Source organism: Leuciscus leuciscus, assembly GCF_965113295.1.
Source record: "Leuciscus leuciscus genome assembly, chromosome: 5".
Classification (NCBI taxonomy): domain Eukaryota; kingdom Metazoa; phylum Chordata; class Actinopteri; order Cypriniformes; family Leuciscidae; genus Leuciscus; species Leuciscus leuciscus.
In genome coordinates, this window is record NC_138729.1 from 4,835,203 (window position 1) to 4,857,271 (window position 22,069).

General features: G+C 37.8%; 1 protein-coding gene across 16 annotated transcripts in view; it reads right to left on the reverse strand.

The window, feature by feature from the left end:
* The window catches only part of ank1a (ankyrin 1, erythrocytic a), a 156,972-nt gene that overhangs the window by 95,653 nt on the left and 39,250 nt on the right, over window positions 1-22,069 (reverse strand). For 13 of the 16 annotated variants that reach the window (XM_082170914.1, XM_082170909.1, XM_082170915.1 and 10 more), the window contains exon 2: window positions 10,037-10,129. The exons of 1 other annotated variant lie outside the window; for it this stretch is intronic. In XM_082170914.1, the coding sequence (XP_082027040.1) occupies window positions 10,037-10,129 (93 nt within the window). Of the gene's footprint in view, window positions 1-1,667; window positions 1,727-1,951; window positions 2,102-10,036; window positions 10,130-22,069 lie in introns of those variants that run through there. 2 more of the 16 variants (XM_082170905.1, XM_082170904.1) reach the window with 2 other exon arrangements.

Here is a 22,069-nt window from a genome sequence, read left to right on the forward strand (position 1 = left end):
CCAACTGAGAAATCTACAGAATGCGTAATAACTAGTACTTTTTTTATGCGTGCATGGGTAACGTAATAACTTGTTTCACTGACCATTCCTGCTACAGATAACTACTGTTTTATGTTTTATCTACAGAGAAAATATGCTTTCAGTGATGTTTGCGATTGAATGATAAATGCACAATGAAACCATGAATTATAATTAGCGGAAACAAATAAATACAAATACATTTAAACTATAGTGGGCTGGATGGCTGTCACACCCTTATAAGTGTTTAGTTACACTTTATTTCAATGTGTCCTTGTTACTAATGTTCCATGTGTTAAGACTGTAACAGTTAATTACTGTATGCATAATTTCAAGCAACTAACACTAAATCAAACCCTAACCCTACAGTACATGATGTTAATTAATATTGCTCAGTACATCTTTGTGTAATTGCAGTGTAACAAGGACATATTAAAGGTACGTTTACATGACACTGATGTACTAAAAATCAGACGTTCAGACGACAACATTGTCAAAACGATTCCCGCTCACACAGATAAAACGCTAAATTAAAAACGCTGTATTCTGCTGCCAGGCCAGTAGATGGCGATGGCACTTTGTAAAGAAAGACTATGCATCTATAGACTGAATGCGTAATACACATGCGCATGACGTCACCGTTTTTGTAGTTTACACTGAGACGATAACAGTATCGTTTTCAAAAACTTGCACTTTGAAACCCATTTTCAAAAGTTTGCATTTTCAGGCCTCCAAAACACTGTTGTCGTGTAAATGAACGGCCAAAACGCATAAAAAGTTTTCTGTTTTTAGGGGTAGGTCGTGTAAATGGCCTTTAAAGTGCTAAGGGTTACACTTTATTTAAAGGTGTAGAACTTAAGCCAGAATTTGTATATTTAAGCTACATCTAAAAGTCTGTGAATTGCATTGCATTTGTTTTAAAGAACAATAATACAGTTTTATATATATATATATATTAAAATAGACTGTTTCAAAATAGGTGCAACATTTCTAGTAAGATGAAGTACACCTTTGGTTCCTCTGCTGGGACACCTGTGTGAACTTGAGGAGAACTGACTTCATACATCCCCTAAAATCACCTAATTTGAAAATCATTTGGTTAAAATAATTAGTTTGCAGACGCCACTTAATTTGATATTTTAAAATAAGAAATAAATAAATTTTATTTGTTATTCAAGTGTCCAAAGTTTTGGGAACAAGTTAAATTTGCATCAAAGAATGAAGCTAATGTGAGATTTCCCATCATTTATGTAAAGATGAAGGTGAGGCTTTGAATGAACCCTGCATCAATTTATAAACCAAGTGCAAAGGTGTTTCTGTTCGGGCCACGGCAAATGAAAAGCATCTTGAATTCACAATTTGAAAGTCTCCATGAACACCTTTTAACTTTTTTTCCCTCTCATGTATAAATGTGTTTTAAAACAAAAGTTTTATCCTTACTCTTTCTTTTTAGTCCCATGCATATTCTTTGCACAATATGTAAATAACTATCCTTTGCACATTATGTAAAGAATACAAATGTGCAATTGCCATATTTATGAGCTTATAAATGACTTTTATTGGTGTAATCTGGTTGATTCTGTCACGCTACACTTACAGTACAACCAGTTCAATTTCATGTTACGACACAAAGCATCTTTTTAACTTACTTGATAGATCATTTTGCAACAATGCAGATTCCCCTCTCTCTCCCCCTCTTTCTCTCTCTCTCTGCAATGTAAAATAATTTGTACAAAAGATAGAAAAAATATGACTGCATATAATAGTTAGGGTTGGGGTTCAAAAGCAATATGCCTCCATGGACAACAGTGAAGTATTTTGGGGCAAAGGTAAGTTGGAGACATGAGCTAGCCAACACCAATTCTAGAAGTTTCACAACATCTAAAGACAACAACAAAGTAGATGAAGGAATATTTAGGAAAGTTGTACTTACTCCACAAATGATGGTGTTCATTGGCATCCCAGTGCACCCTCTCTACGTCTTTGCCTCACTGCTTTCCTGTTACACTATCTGGGTGTAGGGGTCCGGGCACTGCCCCTTTCCCCCTGCACGCACACACCCACACACACACACACCCACACACACACACACACACACACACACACACACACCCACACACACACACACACACACACACACACACACACACACACACACACACACACACACACTTACACTTGTGAGGGGATGGGTGGGGCTGGGGGCTTTGAGGCCAGAGGGTTTATCTCCAGAGGAATGCTGTCAATATCGACACACACACACACTTCTAGCCAAAACTAGATAATGGCATAAGTCTCTCTCCCCATTTTTCCATTCCGTAGAGCGTTCTCGATCTGCGCAGACCTGCCCGATGCATTCTGACAAGCAAAGGGCCTTTCTGAATGAGCTATAGGGAAAAGGACACATTATGTGTGTGTGTATCTGAGCTTTGGCACTGTTTCAGTCTGCAGAAGGACTTACAGTGACAAAGACCCTCGGAGGGGTGGGGTGGGGGGTACTTCAGGAGTACCAAGCCTGGTGACAATGGCCCAGACACGGATGGGGAGGGCATGGTGTGTGTGTGTGTGTGTGTGTGTGTATGAGGGGGGCCCAGTCTCTTTCAATAAAAGATCTGTCACTCCCAGCCTGAAAAGGCCCCTCCGTCCTCTCTCTCCTAGGCCCATGCTGGGAAAAGCACATCTATGCCAACGGTATGCACCCAAATAAATATGTGTTGCAGAAGTGGACGGAGAGAAAGTACATCTAGAACTAAGGTTATCAATTAAAATGGGGTCGTTTTCTAGCGAACAGCCTGGCATTGAGGAATTGGGATTGCCAGTGATTCCCTTTGTAGGGGATTTATTGCAATGGCAGTGAATCACAAGGCCGTTTGAGGTGACTCGAGAATCAAGAGTACTCGTCTTTGATTCTTTCAAGAAATAAAGGTGAGGTCACATTTACAGCTGCTCTGCAAACTTGCGTGGGCAAAATCCAGTCATTTCTGCTCAGTTTGAAAGTGACTTCTGTGTAAGTTTTGCTTCATACAACTTTACACTATTGATAATAGACAATGGACTTTTTTGTTGTTGCATGCATGACATTTCTCTAATGTGACCACAAACTGAGTTATTCCTGTTGTGCAGTATGTTTTTATGACAAAATCATATTTATTATACACTATGGATATATACTGTACATATAGGTTTTTACATATAGATATTTATGTGCACATTTACCGTTGCTTTGCAAATTTCCATGTTCAAAATCCAGTCATTTCAATAAGAATCCACACGATTTTGCATTTCCTCGCTGAGATTTCTCAACGGGTTCAAGTTAGCCACGTGACTTCAGTGTGAGTTGTGCTTTATACATTGCAGTACTACTGACAATGGACCATTTTTTGCACACTAAATTTTGCCTAAATTTCACTAATGTGATTGCTTTTAACTATCTAATGTGACTGCTATTTTAACTTTAAACTATCAATGCCAAAATGTAAGGGTCAATCTTATAACTGCACTACTGGTGTTTGAGAATATGTTGTTGTTGCAACTGAAGGGATCGTTCACCCTAAAATGGAAATTAAGTCATAAAAAAACACAAAAATGTCACAGAATGATCCCATGCTACACGTGTAGTATATCTCAAGTGTTCTGTGGGTATACGATAAGGTTTGGTGAAAATCTAACTTAAAATTGTATGTATTATTTACCTTGGCCATTGAAGTAAATTATCATTTTCATTTTTAGTTACAGTGAGGAAAACGTTCTATTGAAATACTCAATTGGGTAAACACAAAAACATGTCTAATAATATTTAGAACTGTAGACAATATTCTTTGTTGCTCAAATTGCATGTTACAAAGTAAATGCTAAGAGGACAAACAGCACATCATTGGTAAAAAGGACTTAATACAAGCCACTAGAGGGTGCTGTATTTGTCATGCGTAACAAGCGTAAGAAGCACTCAATGAGCCTGTTATTATTCTGTGCTACAGTAGCTGCTGCAATGTGGCACTGTCCTAATGTTTTGTTTTCACTTAATCTAAAAGCACCCAGAAGCATCGCTGAAGTACACCAGCGAAAGACTGTCATCAGTCATGCATTCTACCATATCTATCAGCAGCATTCAATACTGTGAACCACCAAATCCTCCTCTTTACCCTCAATAAAGTAGACATTACTGGCTTAGAACATAAATAACCAGATATCATAAAAAAGGATCTGCTTGATCTCCACACCAACTACCCATTCACGTTCCACAAAGATTAGTACTAGTATTCTGGCTTCATACCAAATTGCTTGGTTAAAGTTATCACCTGCAAATGTCTGGAAGTATTTGTGCATGGATAAATGCCGATCATCTGAAGTGGAATTCACTGAAAACTACCCTGCTCTACATCCCAGCCAAAAAACATCCTTGCCAAGTCATCATCATAGACAACACAGTCATTTCCCCACACATAAAGCCAAGAACCTTGGCACCCAACTGGACAACGGTCTGTCATATGCATCCCACATACTATCCACACTCTCAGAAAATAATGTACCTTTAGGGGGTACAACAGCTCATCTGGGTCAGTTACCTCAAAAGGACATCTCTGTACCTTATTCTCCCTACTTAGTACTAATACGCACAATTTAGTACAAAGTGCTTTTAAGGGTAATGCCCCAGTTACAAGCTGTTGTACTTCTAAACGTAAATTTTTTGCACATTTTTCTGAAAGTGTGCAGTCAATTCATTCTTTCTGCAGAGTCCGACCTTTTCTTTCTAGACAAGCTGCTCAGATCATAGTACAGGTCCTAGTCTACATACAGTTTATCATTCCTGTCCAGTCTCTCAGTGTAACCTCTGTTCTTCCTCAAGTTCCTCAGCTGATATTGAACCTAAGTACAGTACTTTGTTATCAGACCGTCCCTTCACTGATTCTCTATTCAAGCTAAGGTGAAATTCATTACACTTGTTCTGGCTTACAAGGCAGACAAGCACCCTCCTATATCCAGTCCATGCCAACATGTTAAATTTGATTAACTTCCACACCTTATCTCATACAGCAGTACTGGGCAACTTTCTGTCCGCAAACCCAAATCAACTTTGAAAGTCAGGTTTTAATTGTATCTGTACATGTTTGAACCACTTCTTTTCCTATGAGGTAATTTTCTGAATTGCATGCTTGTGTTGATCACAAAGGCCTAACATGAAGCATGACCAATGCCAGTCATGAGCCACAATGTCAACATGCTCCTGGTAGGTCCTGGTAAGGAGTTGATAGTGGTTAATGGTCAGGCAGTAAATTGCGTTCCTCTGTACCCAGATTGCACTCATTATGGATGGTCACAGCTTCCTCTATTTTCCACCTTACACCAGGAAGAGGAGAGAAAAGAGCTTAGGTGGAACATGAAGTAAGAGTTTTGATCCAGAATACAACAACTGATTAATCCTGGGTTAATCCTCTTTGGAATTGTCAGATGTCTTCACAGTTGCAAAAAGCAAGCATATTTCATAGTTGATGTCTTGAAAACCTTACCTTTATGTTTTCCTAGCATCTTTCAGGAGGCTGGCAGAGAGTGATGCTTCACAACTGTGTCCTGTATTCCACCGTCATGTTATCATCAGTTGAGTGTCATTTTCAGCTCCTGATCATCTCATCCAGGGGTGTACAATCCTGGTTCTGGAGTTTAGCTCCAACTTGCCCCAAACAAATCTGCCTTGGAGTTTCTAGTAATCCTGAAGACCTTGATTACCTTGATTGAGATGTTTGTAATTGTGGTTTGAGCTAAAAATCTGCAAGATAATGGCCCTCCAGGAGCAGGATAGGGAATCTGTTCAGGAATGATTTCTCCATCTTGACATAGATGGCCTTTTCCACACCTCTACCTGTTCACCATCCAATATCCATACACTGTTTTTTAAAGACAAGTATGCAGCAGAATCCAACCAAGACTTGGTATCATGAAAGGTTTGCCACAGAGGGTACAAAGATTGATCTGACAGGAAAGTTGGAAAAGGAGTGCACTTGCCCCATTCAAGTGCTTTCGGGACATCTTGATCCATCTCTTTAGAGGGTATGAGAGAAATATTCTGAACATGGTCTTCAACTGCAAGAGAATAAAGGCTTCAGATGAGGAATGTGTTGCACAATTACCTCAGCATGAAGGTAAGTAAGGCTAAAAATGGTAAATCAAGAAGGCATGACTACAGGCAGTCATCCTCCTTAGTCCTTCTGTCATCTCACTTTTACTTACTTTCTGTATAGACATTTTACCACATGCTACTCTGACACACAATCCATACCACCGACACATGCTCTTAAATACTTGACAAAACTCTGGGAGAGATTCTGCAGAATAAAAGCAGTAAAAGCAACCAACACAAACACACATAATGAGAGGTGCTTCAGAAGCAAGCCAGGCGGAGAGCCAAGCCTGCACCTGCCAAGTATCCAGCGAGTCAACACCCAGTCCTTGTGAGACAAATGGGGCCTAATCAAGACCAGAATTAAACACTGAGGTGTTAAAGACTGCAGCATTGTCTTCCTGATCAAGACATGGCTAACTTCCTTGATGTGGATCCATTGATGTTGTATTTGACATGGAAACTCTTGATCACCGTCCTTTCTTATCCCTGGCACAGCATTCCCATCAATCAATTATAGCCCCAACCCATTGCCTTAACCCAACTGAAATATCCAAACATATCCTGACATATAACCAAACAATAACCTAACATACACTATCCAACCTCTAAAATCAGAGAGAATTATGGTGGATACTAATGTTGTTTAAGCCACTAACCTCAAACCTTACCCCTAAAAACAATCTTGTTTCAACAAGGATGATAATGTAGGAATACTTATACGTTAGGCTTGGACCACACAATATAGTCAGTTCATGTTTCAGATTCAGTTTTCATCAGTAGAACAGAACAACTGAACCAAACAAATTGAAGGGAAGAGTCAGACTCCTTTTTATCAGCAGTTAGTGTGACAATACGAACACGGCCTGCCAAACCTGAAGAAGTATATTTTGCCATTAGATATGCAGAACGGATTTCTATTGCTTTCATTTATGATTAAAACAAATCTTCTAATGAATAAGGATTTTTTTGTTGTTGTTGTTGTTGTTCTTGTTCTTGTTCTTGAGGGGAACATTAAGCACAACATTCTTTAAATAGTAAAATCATATAATTCAGTGGTATGTGAGGTTTTTGACTTTTTTTGTTCTGAAAAAGAAGATTGTATTGTATTGAATGAGTACACTTTTAAAAAGTGCATGTTTAAAATCCCACATTTTGTCATTTAAAAGTAAGCTCTTGTTGGGAAGCTCTAGGGATTGGGTAGAACAGAACACACTCTATCACAGCCCTTTTCATATTTTCTATGGCCTTTTCCATTTCAACAAAGCGTTTAATTTGGCTAAAAGAACATCCTCTTATGCATTGCACACAGTATGTAACATGAACATTAAATAAAGCATAATTATCCATTGAGGATCATTTACCTAAGCAAACAGTAAATTCATTTTTGAGACATGAGAGCAAGAAAACATGACATTGCTTGATAAATGTGACATGAGTCAATCCGTGGTCATAGTATATATGTCTACACTGGAAGTGACCAACGTCGGATCAACGCTTTGAGCTTAAGACTAAACTCAGCAACAGTAAAATGGGTGAATAACTTTGTCCTACTTTATTTATTTTTATTTATTGCATTGCATTTGGTGGAGTTTTTACACATAATACACAATAATTGCTAAAACAGTGGTTAGAAATATGGTAAGAAAATGAAATATGAACTTTAATTTAGAAGGCCAGAAACTACCTTTGATGTATCAGTCATAAGGTATTTTAATACAGGCTTAAAATAACTATAATTCATAGCAATTAACTCACCCAACTGATAACTGCAACTAAAATAACTTGCAAAATCAATCAATCAATCCATCAACTCCAAGCATGTTGACTTGAAGCACTTTTGAGAAGATGCCATGTGCTATGCTATCCAACTATTTTAAATATTATTTATTATTATTATGTTTTATTCATGCAGGTTATTATTATTTGACATACTGCATGGAATATTTGTACTTTTAAAATTGCAATTTGTAAAAAAAAATTTTACTTTAAAGTAATGATGACCAGTTACAGGAAGATATACGCTTTTCATCATTCATTTATATACATTTTATCCAGTAATCTTTGATGTTGATTAAAAAACAATCTAACAGAAATATTATGTGTCATCTACCCTGGTGCATCCCATCACGTCACTTGCAGTGAGAACATGAGAGCAGATTTGTTGATAATAATGGGCATGACCTCGTGTTGTTGCATCTCTGTGTGTGGCTGACTTCCAGTGTAGACATCTTTCAGCCTCTCAAAAAAGTGTCATATTCTTTTACATATTGTGTATTGTGCCTGTTTGGATAGATAATTTAGGGCTTTTAATATAGGGGAACAGTGGGGTAAGATGTGCTACTTTTTGGGGTAAGATGTGCCACACCTAAATATGTTTCAGGATGTCTGTTATCAACTGAAATTAGAATAAAGAGTCAATAACATGCAGCCACTTCTGCATGTATAATAATAAAAAATAAAAAAACATTTAATTGAAAAAATATAACACATCCCAGTCTTCTTTTGCGGCACATTATTCACATTTACAGTAAGAAAAAGTTTTATATTCAAAATATTTGAATGTAGTGAACCAATTTCTAATACTAAAAACACTAACTATAACTCTAATTCTAATAGTATTTCACATTTTTTTCAAAAATAAACAAGTGGATAATCAAACAACTTGATACATTTGCTGTGACATAAAATTTGTTTATACCTTAAATGTAGAAAAATTACTTTGACATACAAAAAAAAAAAATCGTATCACTTTTCTCGTGCTTATCTCAATCACAGGCATTTGTGAATGTGCAGTTTCTTGACAACAAATTGTGCATATTTGCACAAATGTGCTGTGACACAGCTTACCCACAGTGACACATCTTACCCCACTCTCTACATCCTCAAGCTCATGACCACAACAAAACTGTTTTACAAACTATTCTAAAATTATTCAGAACTATGATAAGAAGATGACTTGGAAATCTGTCTTTAATTCAGATCAATAAATAAAAACTGGAGACTTACCTGAGTCAAAGATAGTCAAAGCATTGTGTAAACACAAACACTAACACTACACTAAACATCAAATCCACAACACACACACACTATGAAATGGGCACTATCACAGCACATGAACACACACCACAAGCACAGATGTGAAACAAAACACAGATGAAACCAACTGAACCTCACTCACCACTCAGATTCAGCTCTCACTGCACAACATGGAAAGATGTGGATAATGTGAATATCAACACACGTCAGTGCATGCATAGGTGTCTGGATAGAAATGTGTTCACATGATAAAGTGTTTGTGAGTAACACATCAAAACATGTGAAAAGTACACTTAAGAACCCACAGGTAAAATAGGTACAAGCCTTATTGTATTTTACCCATTATGTAGTTTATGTAACTAACGTGATGTATTGGTATTTATTTTAATTTTTTTGCCCGTGGACTCTTTTTATATGCTTTTATATGTGAGTACACTAATAAACGCAAAAATAATCCACACATCACAAAAACAGAACTCAAAATCTGAACGCAACCACAAAAATCTCTATAGGTGAAACTGATAGAAAAACAATTAAACAAATAAACCAACAAAAAACTTGTCCAGACCACGACCACATCTACCCTTACTTAAATAAAAAGCCAGTCTAACACCAAACAGTAATACGAAACTCTCAAATAAAACCAGAGTTTGTTAAACTGAATGTTACACAAAAACTTTATGGTGCTAAAATCAAATTCACAAGAAAAAAATGCGGATGAAATTAGAACCACTACACCAAAAAAACACTAACAACAATGACAGAAGCATATCTAGTGACAGATAACGCCATATACAATATGTATATGTATATATATAGATAAATATGAGAATAAAAATTTAGATATATGTTGCAGATATTTACTGTTTCCTCATAGTGCCACACTCCCTGGCCATCCGGCAGCTCAGAGCTCACACTATTGTCCTGATCGATTAGCCAGCGATGAACGACGTGGGCCTAAAAGGACACACGACATAAACACAAGAAGCCATTAAATCTTCACACTCTTGAGGTAAAAACAGAGAGCGAGAGACAGATTACAGAGAGAGCGACAGAGAGACACAGAGCTGGAGAAAAGAGAGAAAAGAGTCCCAACTATATCTTAACATGAATAATAAAAAAAAAAGAGCCTACGCTTGAATTAGTCAGTTCACATAACGAGAAAAGGCAGACAAACATGAAAAAGAGAGGCAGAATGAGAGGAAAGTGCAGGAGGACAAAGAGGCACAAACAAATCCAGGGGGAAATTGGTGGTTCAGAGGATAATTCAAATGCAGTTCTCAGTTTGTTCTCAACTTTTTCCCCCAAACAATTCCTTTCAAGGAAGACAGTTGACATCTCATTTGTGTTTTCCCCCTGTGGGAATATATACTATAATCAGGGGTGTAACAGACCACAGAAGTCACAGTTCGGTAAGTACCTCGGTTTAAGGGTCACTGTTCGATACTCCAGATTCCTGACTGCTTGAAATAAAAATTAAGGAATTGTTGATTTGCTACTTTAATTGATAGATTGACCAATGCTGAGCTGTAAAATACAATGGCTGTTTTCAAATGTATTGGTTTGATTAACGTGTTGTTGCACGTAAGAGCCGCACAAAGTTCAATAATACGCTTTTTCAAGAAATCAAGGAAAAATGAGAAGGAGAAAAAGAGCCATCTACATCTGAGCCAACTTCACCTTTGGTTTGATTAACGCGTTGTTGCGCAATGCGTATAAGAGTTCATTAACATGGATGCACAAAAAGAGCCAGCTACATCAGAGCCTACTTAAAGGAACACGCCGACTTTTGGGACTTTAGCTTATTCACCGTATCCCACAGATAAGTCCATACATACCCTTCTCATCTCCGTGCGTGCTGTAACTCGGTCTGACGCACCCACCGCTAGCCTAGCTTAGCACAAAGACTGGAGGTAAACGGCTCCAGCTAGCATACTGCTCCCAATAAGTGACAAAATAACGCCAACATTTTCCTATTTACATGTTGAGATTTGTATAGTCACAGCGTGTACAAATAACAAGGTCACATGAGACACAGCCATCTTCTAACCGTATACATACTGGGAACTATATTCTCAGAAGGCGAAGCACTGCTACTTCTGCGGAGTGATTTACACACACGGATATGAGAAGGGTATGGACTTATCTAACTCTGGGGGATACGGTGAATAAGCTAAAGTCCCAAAAAGTCGGCGTGTTCCTTTAACCTTTCCATGAGGAGACAGCGAGTGAAGCGCAAAGGTGTCAAGTAACGAAGTACAGATACTTCGTTACTAGGGGTGGAACGGTACATGTATTCGTATTGAACCGAGACAGTACGGGCGTCACGGTTCGGTGCATGAATACACACGGAGAATACACGGTATAAAAATAAATAAAACTTGCGTGCAAATTAATTAATGTAATGCAGAACTACTGTTAGATACGCGGGTTCTTTAGGGACACCTAATCTGTAGCTCCGCCTTAGCTCTGAAGCTCCGTGGCTATAACTTATGGGCTATAATCATAGACATAATATCTATGGCTATAATCATAGACAGGCTATAATGGACAGGCTGCGATGTCAAGTTTGCAATGCTGGAATATGTTGTGTGCGTGCCTGCGTGCGTGTGTGTGTGTGTGTGTGTATGTGTTCAGAGAGGCGCGGGCGCGATCGAACAGTGGAAACATAAAAACATACTCATTTTGTTCATTGGACATCATTCAAACTGCAAAGTGTTTACTTATATTTGTGTACACTCGTAATAAAACACAACATTGTGCTTTTGTCAAACTAAACTCTTGTCAAACTGTAACCTACAACTGTCACCCAACACAGTGAAGTTACACATTCTACATTGATTAAAAGAAAATCAAATTTGTTTTTAATGGTAGTATTATTTTATACAGAAATAAATAATTTATAATTCAGATGAGAATAAAGTTAGTGTTATTAAAATTTTAAGGACAAAACAAATATATTGATCTGAAATATAGCAAATGAATTTAAAATTCATTCAGGTACAATTACCAAACATATCTCAAGGTCTTTTTGTCTTTTTATTCATTTAATTAATAAACTTATATAAAACTATTGGCAATGCACTACAAATAAACTGGTTCTATGCCTTTACTTTATTAAAAATACAAGGCTTAAAACATTTATTTTCCTTTGGTGGAACAGCCTACAGACATGCACAATAAAAAAAAAAATTGCCTTCTACATTTTTGTTTTGCTTTTCCCTCCATTGTACCGAACTCGTACCGAACCGTGATGTCTGAACCGAGGTATGAACCGAACCGTGACTTCGGTGTACCGTTCCACCCCTATTCGTTACCTTACTTAAGTAGAAATTTTGGGTATCTATACTTTACTGGAGTAATTATTTTTCAGCCTACTTTTTACTTCTACTCCTTACATTTTTACGCAATTATTTGTACTTTCTACTCCTTACATTTTAAAAATAGCCTCGTTACTCCTATATCATTTCGGCTTGTTTTCATTCCGGCTTATCATCGTAAAAAATTAAAAATAAAATAAAAACCTATCCAGATGGATCGCGCCATCCGGATAGAGTTAATTTGATTGTGGTTGGATGAGAAGTATAAACATATACCATTCCGAAACCCTATTGGTTTGTATGCGATCGTCTGCCTCTAAAGTTTGACTTTTTGCACCATCAGTGTTGCCAGATTGGGCGGTTTTGAATTTGATTGTGCGGGTGGAAAAAAATTGGGCTGGTTTGGGGTCAGTTCGGCGGTTTTCAAACATCTACATTTTAAAGTCTTATTGGTTAAAAAAAACTAAACTAAAGTGTGCATGTAGTCCATAAAAACAGTCATCATGACATTACTAAACACACACGCCCATGCAGCTGGCTTTGGTGCTGACGTCACCGACGAGCACGCACTTTTAGCCAATCAGCGATCAGCAGGCAGACGCGATTTAGCGCGATAATTTGTAGCTATATTCAAGTGATCGCTAATGCCAAAGTGATATACTATACTGTAAGTTGTATCTACAGTAAAGAGTGAGATAGTGAGCTACTCTTAAAACGTACACATGTGGTGATAGATGACTCGATGGTGAATATAACTCTGAGAGCACAATTGAATGACTTGAATTGAAATCGAATATAGCGACTCCTGTCCATGGTCATATGCACACTAGCCTAACCAGACATCTGCAACTTTAACACCGTCCAGACTGCATGCACTCTACTTGTCCCTGACAGCTGCTGAAAAAGGTTTGAATCAACGATGAATCAGGTTTGACTGCTAAATTCTGCGTTATGTTCTGCAATGTGTACTTCCGAGGGTTAAAGTCATCGGTTCATTTCTTGATTGCCGTTTTGACACTGTCCACCTGGACATTTTTGTCATATTTGCTAATTCTCCTTAATTATTGCCCTGTTCTGATCTGTTTTTTCCTGGAATTTTTTTTTTATTTTTTATTTTATTTTATCATCGTTATTTTGTTTTAAGGAGATAGAAATGGTGCTTATAAACCTTGAATGACATGGTAATAAAATGATATCACATTATTTTTGGCAGTAATATTTTGAACGTTTTTTTTCTTGGAGGTGGAGGGTTCTGGTGAGCTTTTGGGCTGGAAATCACCGTCCTAATCTGGCAACACCTTTACAACTAGTCATCATATCTTCCGCTCCATGAAACACGTTAATGCTCAGTAGTACACATACTGTATATGGTTCTTTAATGTATTGGCATTGTACTAAAATGCATTCATTTTCAATGGGCATATATGCGGCTGAAACAGTAGCCTAGTGCATCCCAAATTTTTCAACATTAACATTTTAATATAACATTATAGTCATTATGGCCTTTAGAAAAATGTTTTTTTGAGGAGGTGGGGTAGTGCACTTATAATTTTTGTCCTTAATGGTATTTTTTTCCTTGCATTACTTTTACTTTTATACTTTAAGTAGTTTTGAAACCAGTACTTTTACACTTTTACTTGAGTAAAAAGCTGGAGGTGATACTTCAACTTCTAACGAAGTCTTTTTAAACCCTAGTATCCATACTTCTACTTGAGTAATGAATGTGAATACTTTTGACACCTCTGGTGAAGCGGCACCTGAGGTTTCCCATTTCCAGGACACGCATATTTTATCACTGGACTGTAGTGAGACTTCCACTAGGAAAATTAATCAAGACTCAGTGTATAGGCTACTAGCAAGCTCTAGTGTGCCATCTGAACTCTTGCTTCTCAATGTCCATACTAACCACCCTGAACAGTACGTGAGATTAGAATAAGTGTGTCCCAAAGCATAGTATGTTGAAAAGAGAATGTCAAAAGTCCCCGGATGGTCTACTATTTCCGGTGGATTTCCGAAGTGTAGATCCGTGCTCACTATAACGGCTGATATTACCCACAACCCACTGCGCTTTGGAGGAGAAAAGTGTTAAAAAAACGACAGACGTGAAAAAAACCCCTGCTACCGACGGTTAAGGTTAAGGTTTGAGTGACTAATCAAAGTTTAACCTGATAAAAAAATATTGATGTAATGTTATCTGTGTTATATTTCATCTGCAATAACAATGTGGACTTTTATAAAGATCCGTTTGGCCATTAACTTTTCTATGCATCATTATGCATTAATATGAGGAGAGCCTCCGCATGAAAGACCCGCGACTGCAGATCAACGTGCTTCTGCATTTCTCTCAGATACGCTAGGAAATTAAATGTGGAGGATTTTAACTGTGACAAGATGATTGACAGTCAAGTTTGCTGTGACAGACAGCAACCGTTAAAGACGCAATTGTTCGACGTGATAGTGTGTCCCAAAGCTTGTGTACACTTTTGCTACACGCTCAGAGTATCTACTTTTTCTTCACAAAAAGAGTACATACTTTTAGGGAGTAGCATAAGTAGGCGAATTGAAATGCAGCATTGTTCTGGGTTGGTGCATGGATCAACTCTTCTTCTTCTGTTCTTTTTCCTGTTATGGTGGTTAACAAACAGCGTTGCATTACCACGCACGCCCCCTCTTGGTGTGAAGTGTGCATCGCCAGTGTCTGACTGTATTTGTCGTCTGACTGTATGCACCGAACCGTGACGTCCGTACCGTGAAGGCTCGGGACGAATACATGTACCGTTACACCCCTACTTCCTACTATAATGCAAACTGGAATTATGATAGAATTATAAAGATGCCATCTAAAAGTATAGATATTACATATTACCAGTGAGATACTGAAACGTTGACAAGCACTTGTGTAATTGATTTACCCAACGCGATCTCATGAGTATTCGTATGTATTTTAGGTAAAATGTGGTTTTCTAAGGTTTAAGAGTAATCAGGCCCAGGTCAGTCAGAATCTGACTGAAGACAACGTCATAGTTATTCAATATATTGTAGAACAAATGGTAATGCCAGCGTAATAAATAAAAGCATAAATATTATAAATATTATACAAATATTATACGTCTTATAACAGAAACGTTGGTATATTTTCCTTGCACCAGCAAATGTTCGAACCTCAGTTTGAAACATTCTGTCACGCAAACTTCATGTTTGAATGATGCAAAACATGGAAGTCATTTGAGCCACGAATTGCTCTTACGAATTGCACGAATTGCAGTTGCTCTTATACCCTTTTTCCACCAAGGCAGTGCTGGTTCCGGTTCGGAGCCGGTGCCTACTCGCGAACCAGTTCTTTGTGTTTCGACAGCCAAAGAACCGGTTCTCAGCCAGGAAAATTGGTTCCAAAGCGGCACCAACTCTTTGCTGGACTAGAACCGTTCTTTTACCACATCATGCTTACGTCGGGGGCTGGGGGTGGAGTTATTGTCGAACTTCTTCTTGAACGTAACCTTCGTCTATAGTAATCCAGACGAACAGCACAAATGTGTTCTAAACGTCTTCTTCTGACCCCAATAGGATCGCAAAGCCAGGAGAAACATTTGCAGAAAGACGATGTAGTCCGCCATTGTAATTGTTATGCTTGAAGTTGGCGCAAGCGTTTCTGGGAAAGCTAAGACGTATGGCAACGTACACAGTGACGTAACGACGTCGTTCGCTGGGCTCTCTAGTCAGTGGAAAAACAAACAGGTTCTGAGAAGGTTCGCAAGTTGAACCAACTTTGAACCAGCACCAGTTCCGAACCAGTTCTTTTTGGGTGGAAAAGGGGTATTAGAAGAAAGTTTGTGTTCGTCATCTTATGTCTGCAAACTAGAATGAAGCCGAGACCAGTAGCTCCTTACTAACCGCGCTGAAGCTGAGATCGTTCGGCAACTTTGTGGAACGATACGCGATGCGTTAGTGTACGACCGAATCCGGAAAAAAAATGCTTGAGTGTGGTCTCTCGAGATCGAAAGCGCAGATCATTAGTAAACTTAAGACGCTGCGTAAAAACATCCACCAAGTGCATGACTACAATGGAAAGAGCGGTAGCGGAAGATTAGACTGGCCTTTCTACAACACATCCTGACGCAACGTGTCTTCACAGGATCTTTACGGGATGTGTGTGAACGCACTCACAGATTCCGGAAAATCACTGGCAGTGTGAATGAACCAAAATCAAACGATCCTGGGACACATTATCCGTGTATTTTCCGGAATCTCTGTGTGAAAGGGGCTTAACTGTTTAGTTATAACAGAGTTTATAACAGACCAGAGTGACACTATGGGGTATGTGAAAAGAATTAAGTATAGAGTGACATTTCCTTTTGAGAGTATGTTGATGTTTCTAATGCCTTTAACCACTCAAAAAGTGCATGTTTAATTTCTGCTGAGCCTAAAGCTGCATTCTGTGACACATTCATAACTTTTAGGAACAATATGTTCACCTGCTGACGCACACCAACATCCCTCGCCTCCAGGCTTTTCTATCACACAATATGCACTATATCACACAATAACACACTCACACACAACAAGTTTCCCAACAGAAGTCACTCGAAATACACAAAATCTCTTACGCTGCAGACTGTAGCAAAGAACAGTCACAGTCAGCTGATAAGGTCAACGAGAGAACAGAACATGAGTGTTCAAGCTGGTGATGATGAGGTGCAATAAAGCAGGGGGGCGGATTTTCATTCAGATACTGTGTTGAATACAAAAAGTATGGCATGAGTAAGGGCATTTTCTACATTTGATTACTTCAATACTAAAAAAAAACCCAGTAATCATAATGTTTGTCCCTAGCATTGCTTTATCCAATTTCCCCAAAGTATGGAAGCTTGTTTTCACCACGGGATAAAAAAAGAAGAGGTAATTGCAACTTTTCATCTCGCAATTTGGACTTAACTTGCAATTGTGAGTTAATATCTAACAATTTTGAGAAAAAAAAACTAAATTGTGAGATTGAGATTGTGAGAAAAAAGTACGAATTGTGAGATATAAACTCGCAATTGCATGTTTTAAAGTCTGAATGATTATAAAGTTTGCATCTCGCAATTCTGACTTTTTTTATAAAAAAATATCGTAATCGTGAGAAAAAAGTGAGAATTGTGAGATAAAGCCATTTTTATCTTTTATTCTGTTCTAGTTGAGTCAGAAGTATCGGACATATCGGACTGTTCAAACTGATGTTCAAAGCACCAAAAGGCTGCAGGATTTACACTCTTTGGAAATTCACCTGACACATGGCTTACGTTCAGTTGTCTCTGCTGTGACAAGAGAGAGAGAAAAAAAAGGTCACCATTAAATCATGAAAATTCATATTTTTAGAAAAAAACAAACATTCTGTCCAGAGTCCAGACAGGGACTATAACCATCATGTGAGCTATTTCAGGAGAGAGAAACGGAGTCAGCAACACCTGTTCTGCAGAGAACAGTAACAATAGCCCTCTTTCTCTCATGGACTGCCAGTATCACTGAAACACAGACTTCATAAATCATTTCCCCAATGCAGTTCTGTACACTAATCACCTGATATATGCGCTGTTATAGCACTGCGCCATGCATAACGGTGGCATGACAGGTTTGTACGATAGAAATGTGCCATTCTTCTCTACCGTTTATTCTTACATATTCACGATTCTGTACGTGAACACTCTATCATAATTATGTTGTTTAAATCCTGTCATTTTTATCAGCATCACTCAAGACCCTCTATGGCGAAAATCAAGTTTTTAATGTTGTTTTTATGTCTATGTGGTGTTTTTAATATGTTTTAAGACAAACCATGTGTAAATTCATAAGTCGACAGCATTGCTGAGTATTTTCTCCTTAAAACTGCAGTGAACCAAAGACAGTCTCAAAAACACGCTTTGAAATCGCTGGTGTTTCTGACGTCACAAACTACCTTGTAACCAATCAGATCAACGTGTGATCGTCAATGAGTGGATCTCTGAGCTGAGTGAGTGAGTGGAGGCGGGGCTCATTTGCATATTCATAGAACCGCTTATACTAAATGAGGCAAGGGTGTCGAGTTACATTTAAGCTATTTTAAGGCATGACGATTTTTTTTTTTTCAAGGAAAAACGTTTAAATATGTCATTTTGGTGATCAAAGATGAGTTTTAAAGGATAAAATGATTGACTACAGGGGGACTTTAAGAAATATTTAGAGTAGTCTCTACATGTGAATGGCACACTCTAAAAATCTTGGGTTGTTTTAACCCAATTTTGGGTCAAATATAGACAAACCCAAACATTGGGTTAAAAATGTAACCCAACAGCTGGGATTGTCCATATTTGACCCAAAGTTGGGTTGAAACAACCCAGCATTTTTGGTTTTAGAGTGTAATTTACCGCAGCAGAAAATGAATCTTATATATAGTATTATGAATTTCCTTATATTGTACTTCCACTGTATGTTTATGAGAAAGTACAGTAGAGATTTGTGCCTTCTGTACATTTTTCGCCGAGTGAATACTAGTGAGAGAGCTTATAATAAGATCATGGGGGAGGGGCTCAACGGATTTCACCCTAATGAATAATTCAGTAGTGGAAGCTGCCAGGTCCTTGCAGACTCACTGCATCAGCAAACAGTGCCGAGGCACAGCAAGCTCACAAACAGAGAGAAGAAGGGAAAACCGTTCCCATCTGCCTTTAGATATTCAAACTTAAAAACATTATGAGACTACTTTACACTGATGGTAACATCTAAATGAACTGCTTTTATTCAAGTAAAAAATCCACCTAAACACATTCATTTATACCAACAAAGCAAATGTTTATGCGTCACATCAGGTAGAAATATCTCTTTAAGGTACGTTAAGGTAAGGTCATTTCATAACAGCATTGGCTTGCATTCTTAAATACCTGCCTTAGTAACAGGTATGCACTTATTTTAGTTTTTTGCTTTGCTTTCATCTCATTCTGGATGAAAGTGCCAAGACCATGCATGCAATGAAAATTAAACGAATGGATGTGAATTACTTTCTTTTGCAATGACAAACATTGTATTACACATTGTACACTTCTACTGTAGCTATAATAACTGTTATGCAATTCTAAGCTCTTCTTTTTGGACAGAAATGTCAATGTCAGCAATGTAAGTGTTATTTAAATTTTTTTAACTTATTCTTTACAAGTCCTAAAACAAAAATGAAAACTAATTTACCAATCAGAATGTTGGAGTCAGTAAGATTTTGAAAGAAATGTAATATTCTTTTATGAAGGATGCATTCAATTAAACAGAAGTGACAGTATTTATAATGTTACAAAAAAAATCTCTATTTTAAATAATTTTGTTCTTTGAACTTTCAATTAAAAAAATCCTGGGGGGAAAAAGTATCACCGTTTCCACAAAAATGTTAAGCAGCGAAACTGAAAATTCAGCAGCTCCTGAAATGTTTTATCTTTGTCATTACATGAATAAATTACATTTTAAATTACATTAAAACAGTTCTTTTTAAACTGTAATAATATTTCACAATAATACTGTTTTTAAAGCATTTTTAATTAAATAAATGCAGCCTTGGTGAGCAGAAGAGACTTCTTTCAAACACATACACACTATATACTGTATATATATATTGTTTTACACAGGAAACTTTTAAGTTAGATGAGAAACACCACTTATTATTATCATATTATGTAGGAAATGCAGACATTCTCAATATATATGGCTTACTATATGATTTCTATAAAAAGAAAGTGTTCAGACAGAATTAGCTGCATAATCGGAGCAGATGGTTCTGTTTGAAGAAAAAAACAGAGTTGCTGACAGAGGACGAGAGGAATTTCCTGCAGTTGTTTATGGTTTATCAGTGACTTCCAGAGGCCTCCCCGACACCCCGGTCGAGCGCTCGTGAGGGAAGCCCGTCTTTCCCAAACTATTTTTATCAGGCGCTGCATTAGCATGATAAAACATTGGCAGAAGAATAGACAGTAACAAAGAACCAAATGCACAGATTTTCAGAGCCTATTTTCATCTTTCCTTTCCTTTTAGCATGAGAGGCCTGGGTATTATTCATGTCAGAGCATCATAATTGCCTTTGAGACTAGCTCTTTTGTGCTAGCTCTTGAGCCTTAGCAATCTCGCTCTCTCTCACACGCATACACTCTCTCTCTCTCTCTTTCATTTAAATTCACAGACACACATTGTACACACACATTTTAGAAATGTTTTTGAATATACTGCTGAACAACTCCATAAAATACATTTGTAAGTGTTTGACATGACATGCAATAAAATACATACTAAAATATGCACACTATTAAAATCTGTCACTGTAAACTGAGAATTTTTTATTCATGATGACATTGTGAATTTATGCCCAAAAACAAAAAAAAATTGGTAATTTGATCTAACACTTAATCATTTTTATAACTGCACATTTCTACACGTCTGAATGTCTAACTGCAATAAATTTGTGTTTTTGATTCATTTATGAAATATGCTTATACATGAGCATATACATTTACTAATACATTTTTAAAATTAAAAGTTTGATTTTTAACACTAGTTAATATATAAACAATGAAAATTGCATTTTTATTAAGTAACATTGACAAAGACTATTAAAATGTTGTTAGAATATATAGCTTTTAATCCATTTAAAATTAAAGGTGGTATCAGTGATTTCAGGCCCAAAAAAATATATTTTTTTTTTCTCCTAACGATCCGCTAGCTGCCCGCCCCATCCGATTGTTAAGTCTGACGTCACACGTGACGTTTAGCCTTTTCCGGGTCCAAGCGCTCCTCTCGTCCAGAAATAACAATGGTGGAACCTGTAAATTTATTTACGATCACGTCCTTCTTAGTGAGGCACCCTTGGCGGTCAAAAAGGGTTTAAATTCCTTTAACACCAACAGAGTGGTTAGTGTAGCTCATCACTCAGGTGGCATAATTAAGGGTAGAGTCCAGGCATCAATGAAAAAGAAGATTTACGAGGTTGAAGTGAGTTTGCTCGGGACACGGGACACAGCACTACGGCATTGTAAAAACACTCAATAACAACCAAAACACTAGCGAAAGCAGTAGGTAGGTAGAGAGGACCTGGACTTTGGACCCGGAAAGAGTATTATCGGAGAGTGGTTACGTCACGACTTAACAACCGAATAAGCATGCCGTCAAAAAACCGCGTCTCTGTAGGCAGCCTCTGAGATCTGCACACAAAAACAAATGGTTTCACCAAACACTCAAAACAAAAACAAATAGTGTTCCAACCAATCACCGACAGGGGGAGGGTGTTGTGAGGTTTTGTGCTCGTGCACGGCTGCACGCGAAGTCAGAGCTGAAGAAGAAGCTGGCTCAAAACCTCACAACACCCTCCCCCTGTCGGTGATTGGTTGGAACACTATTTGTTTTTGTTTTGAGTGTTTGGTGAAACCATTTGTTTTTGTGTGCAGATCTCAGAGGCTGCCTACAGAGACGCGGTTTTTTGACGGCATGCTTATGGGGCGGGCAGCTAGCGGATCGTTAGGGAAAAAAAATATATATATTTTTGGGCCTGAAATCACTGATACCACCTTTAATATGAACTAATGTTAAAGGCACA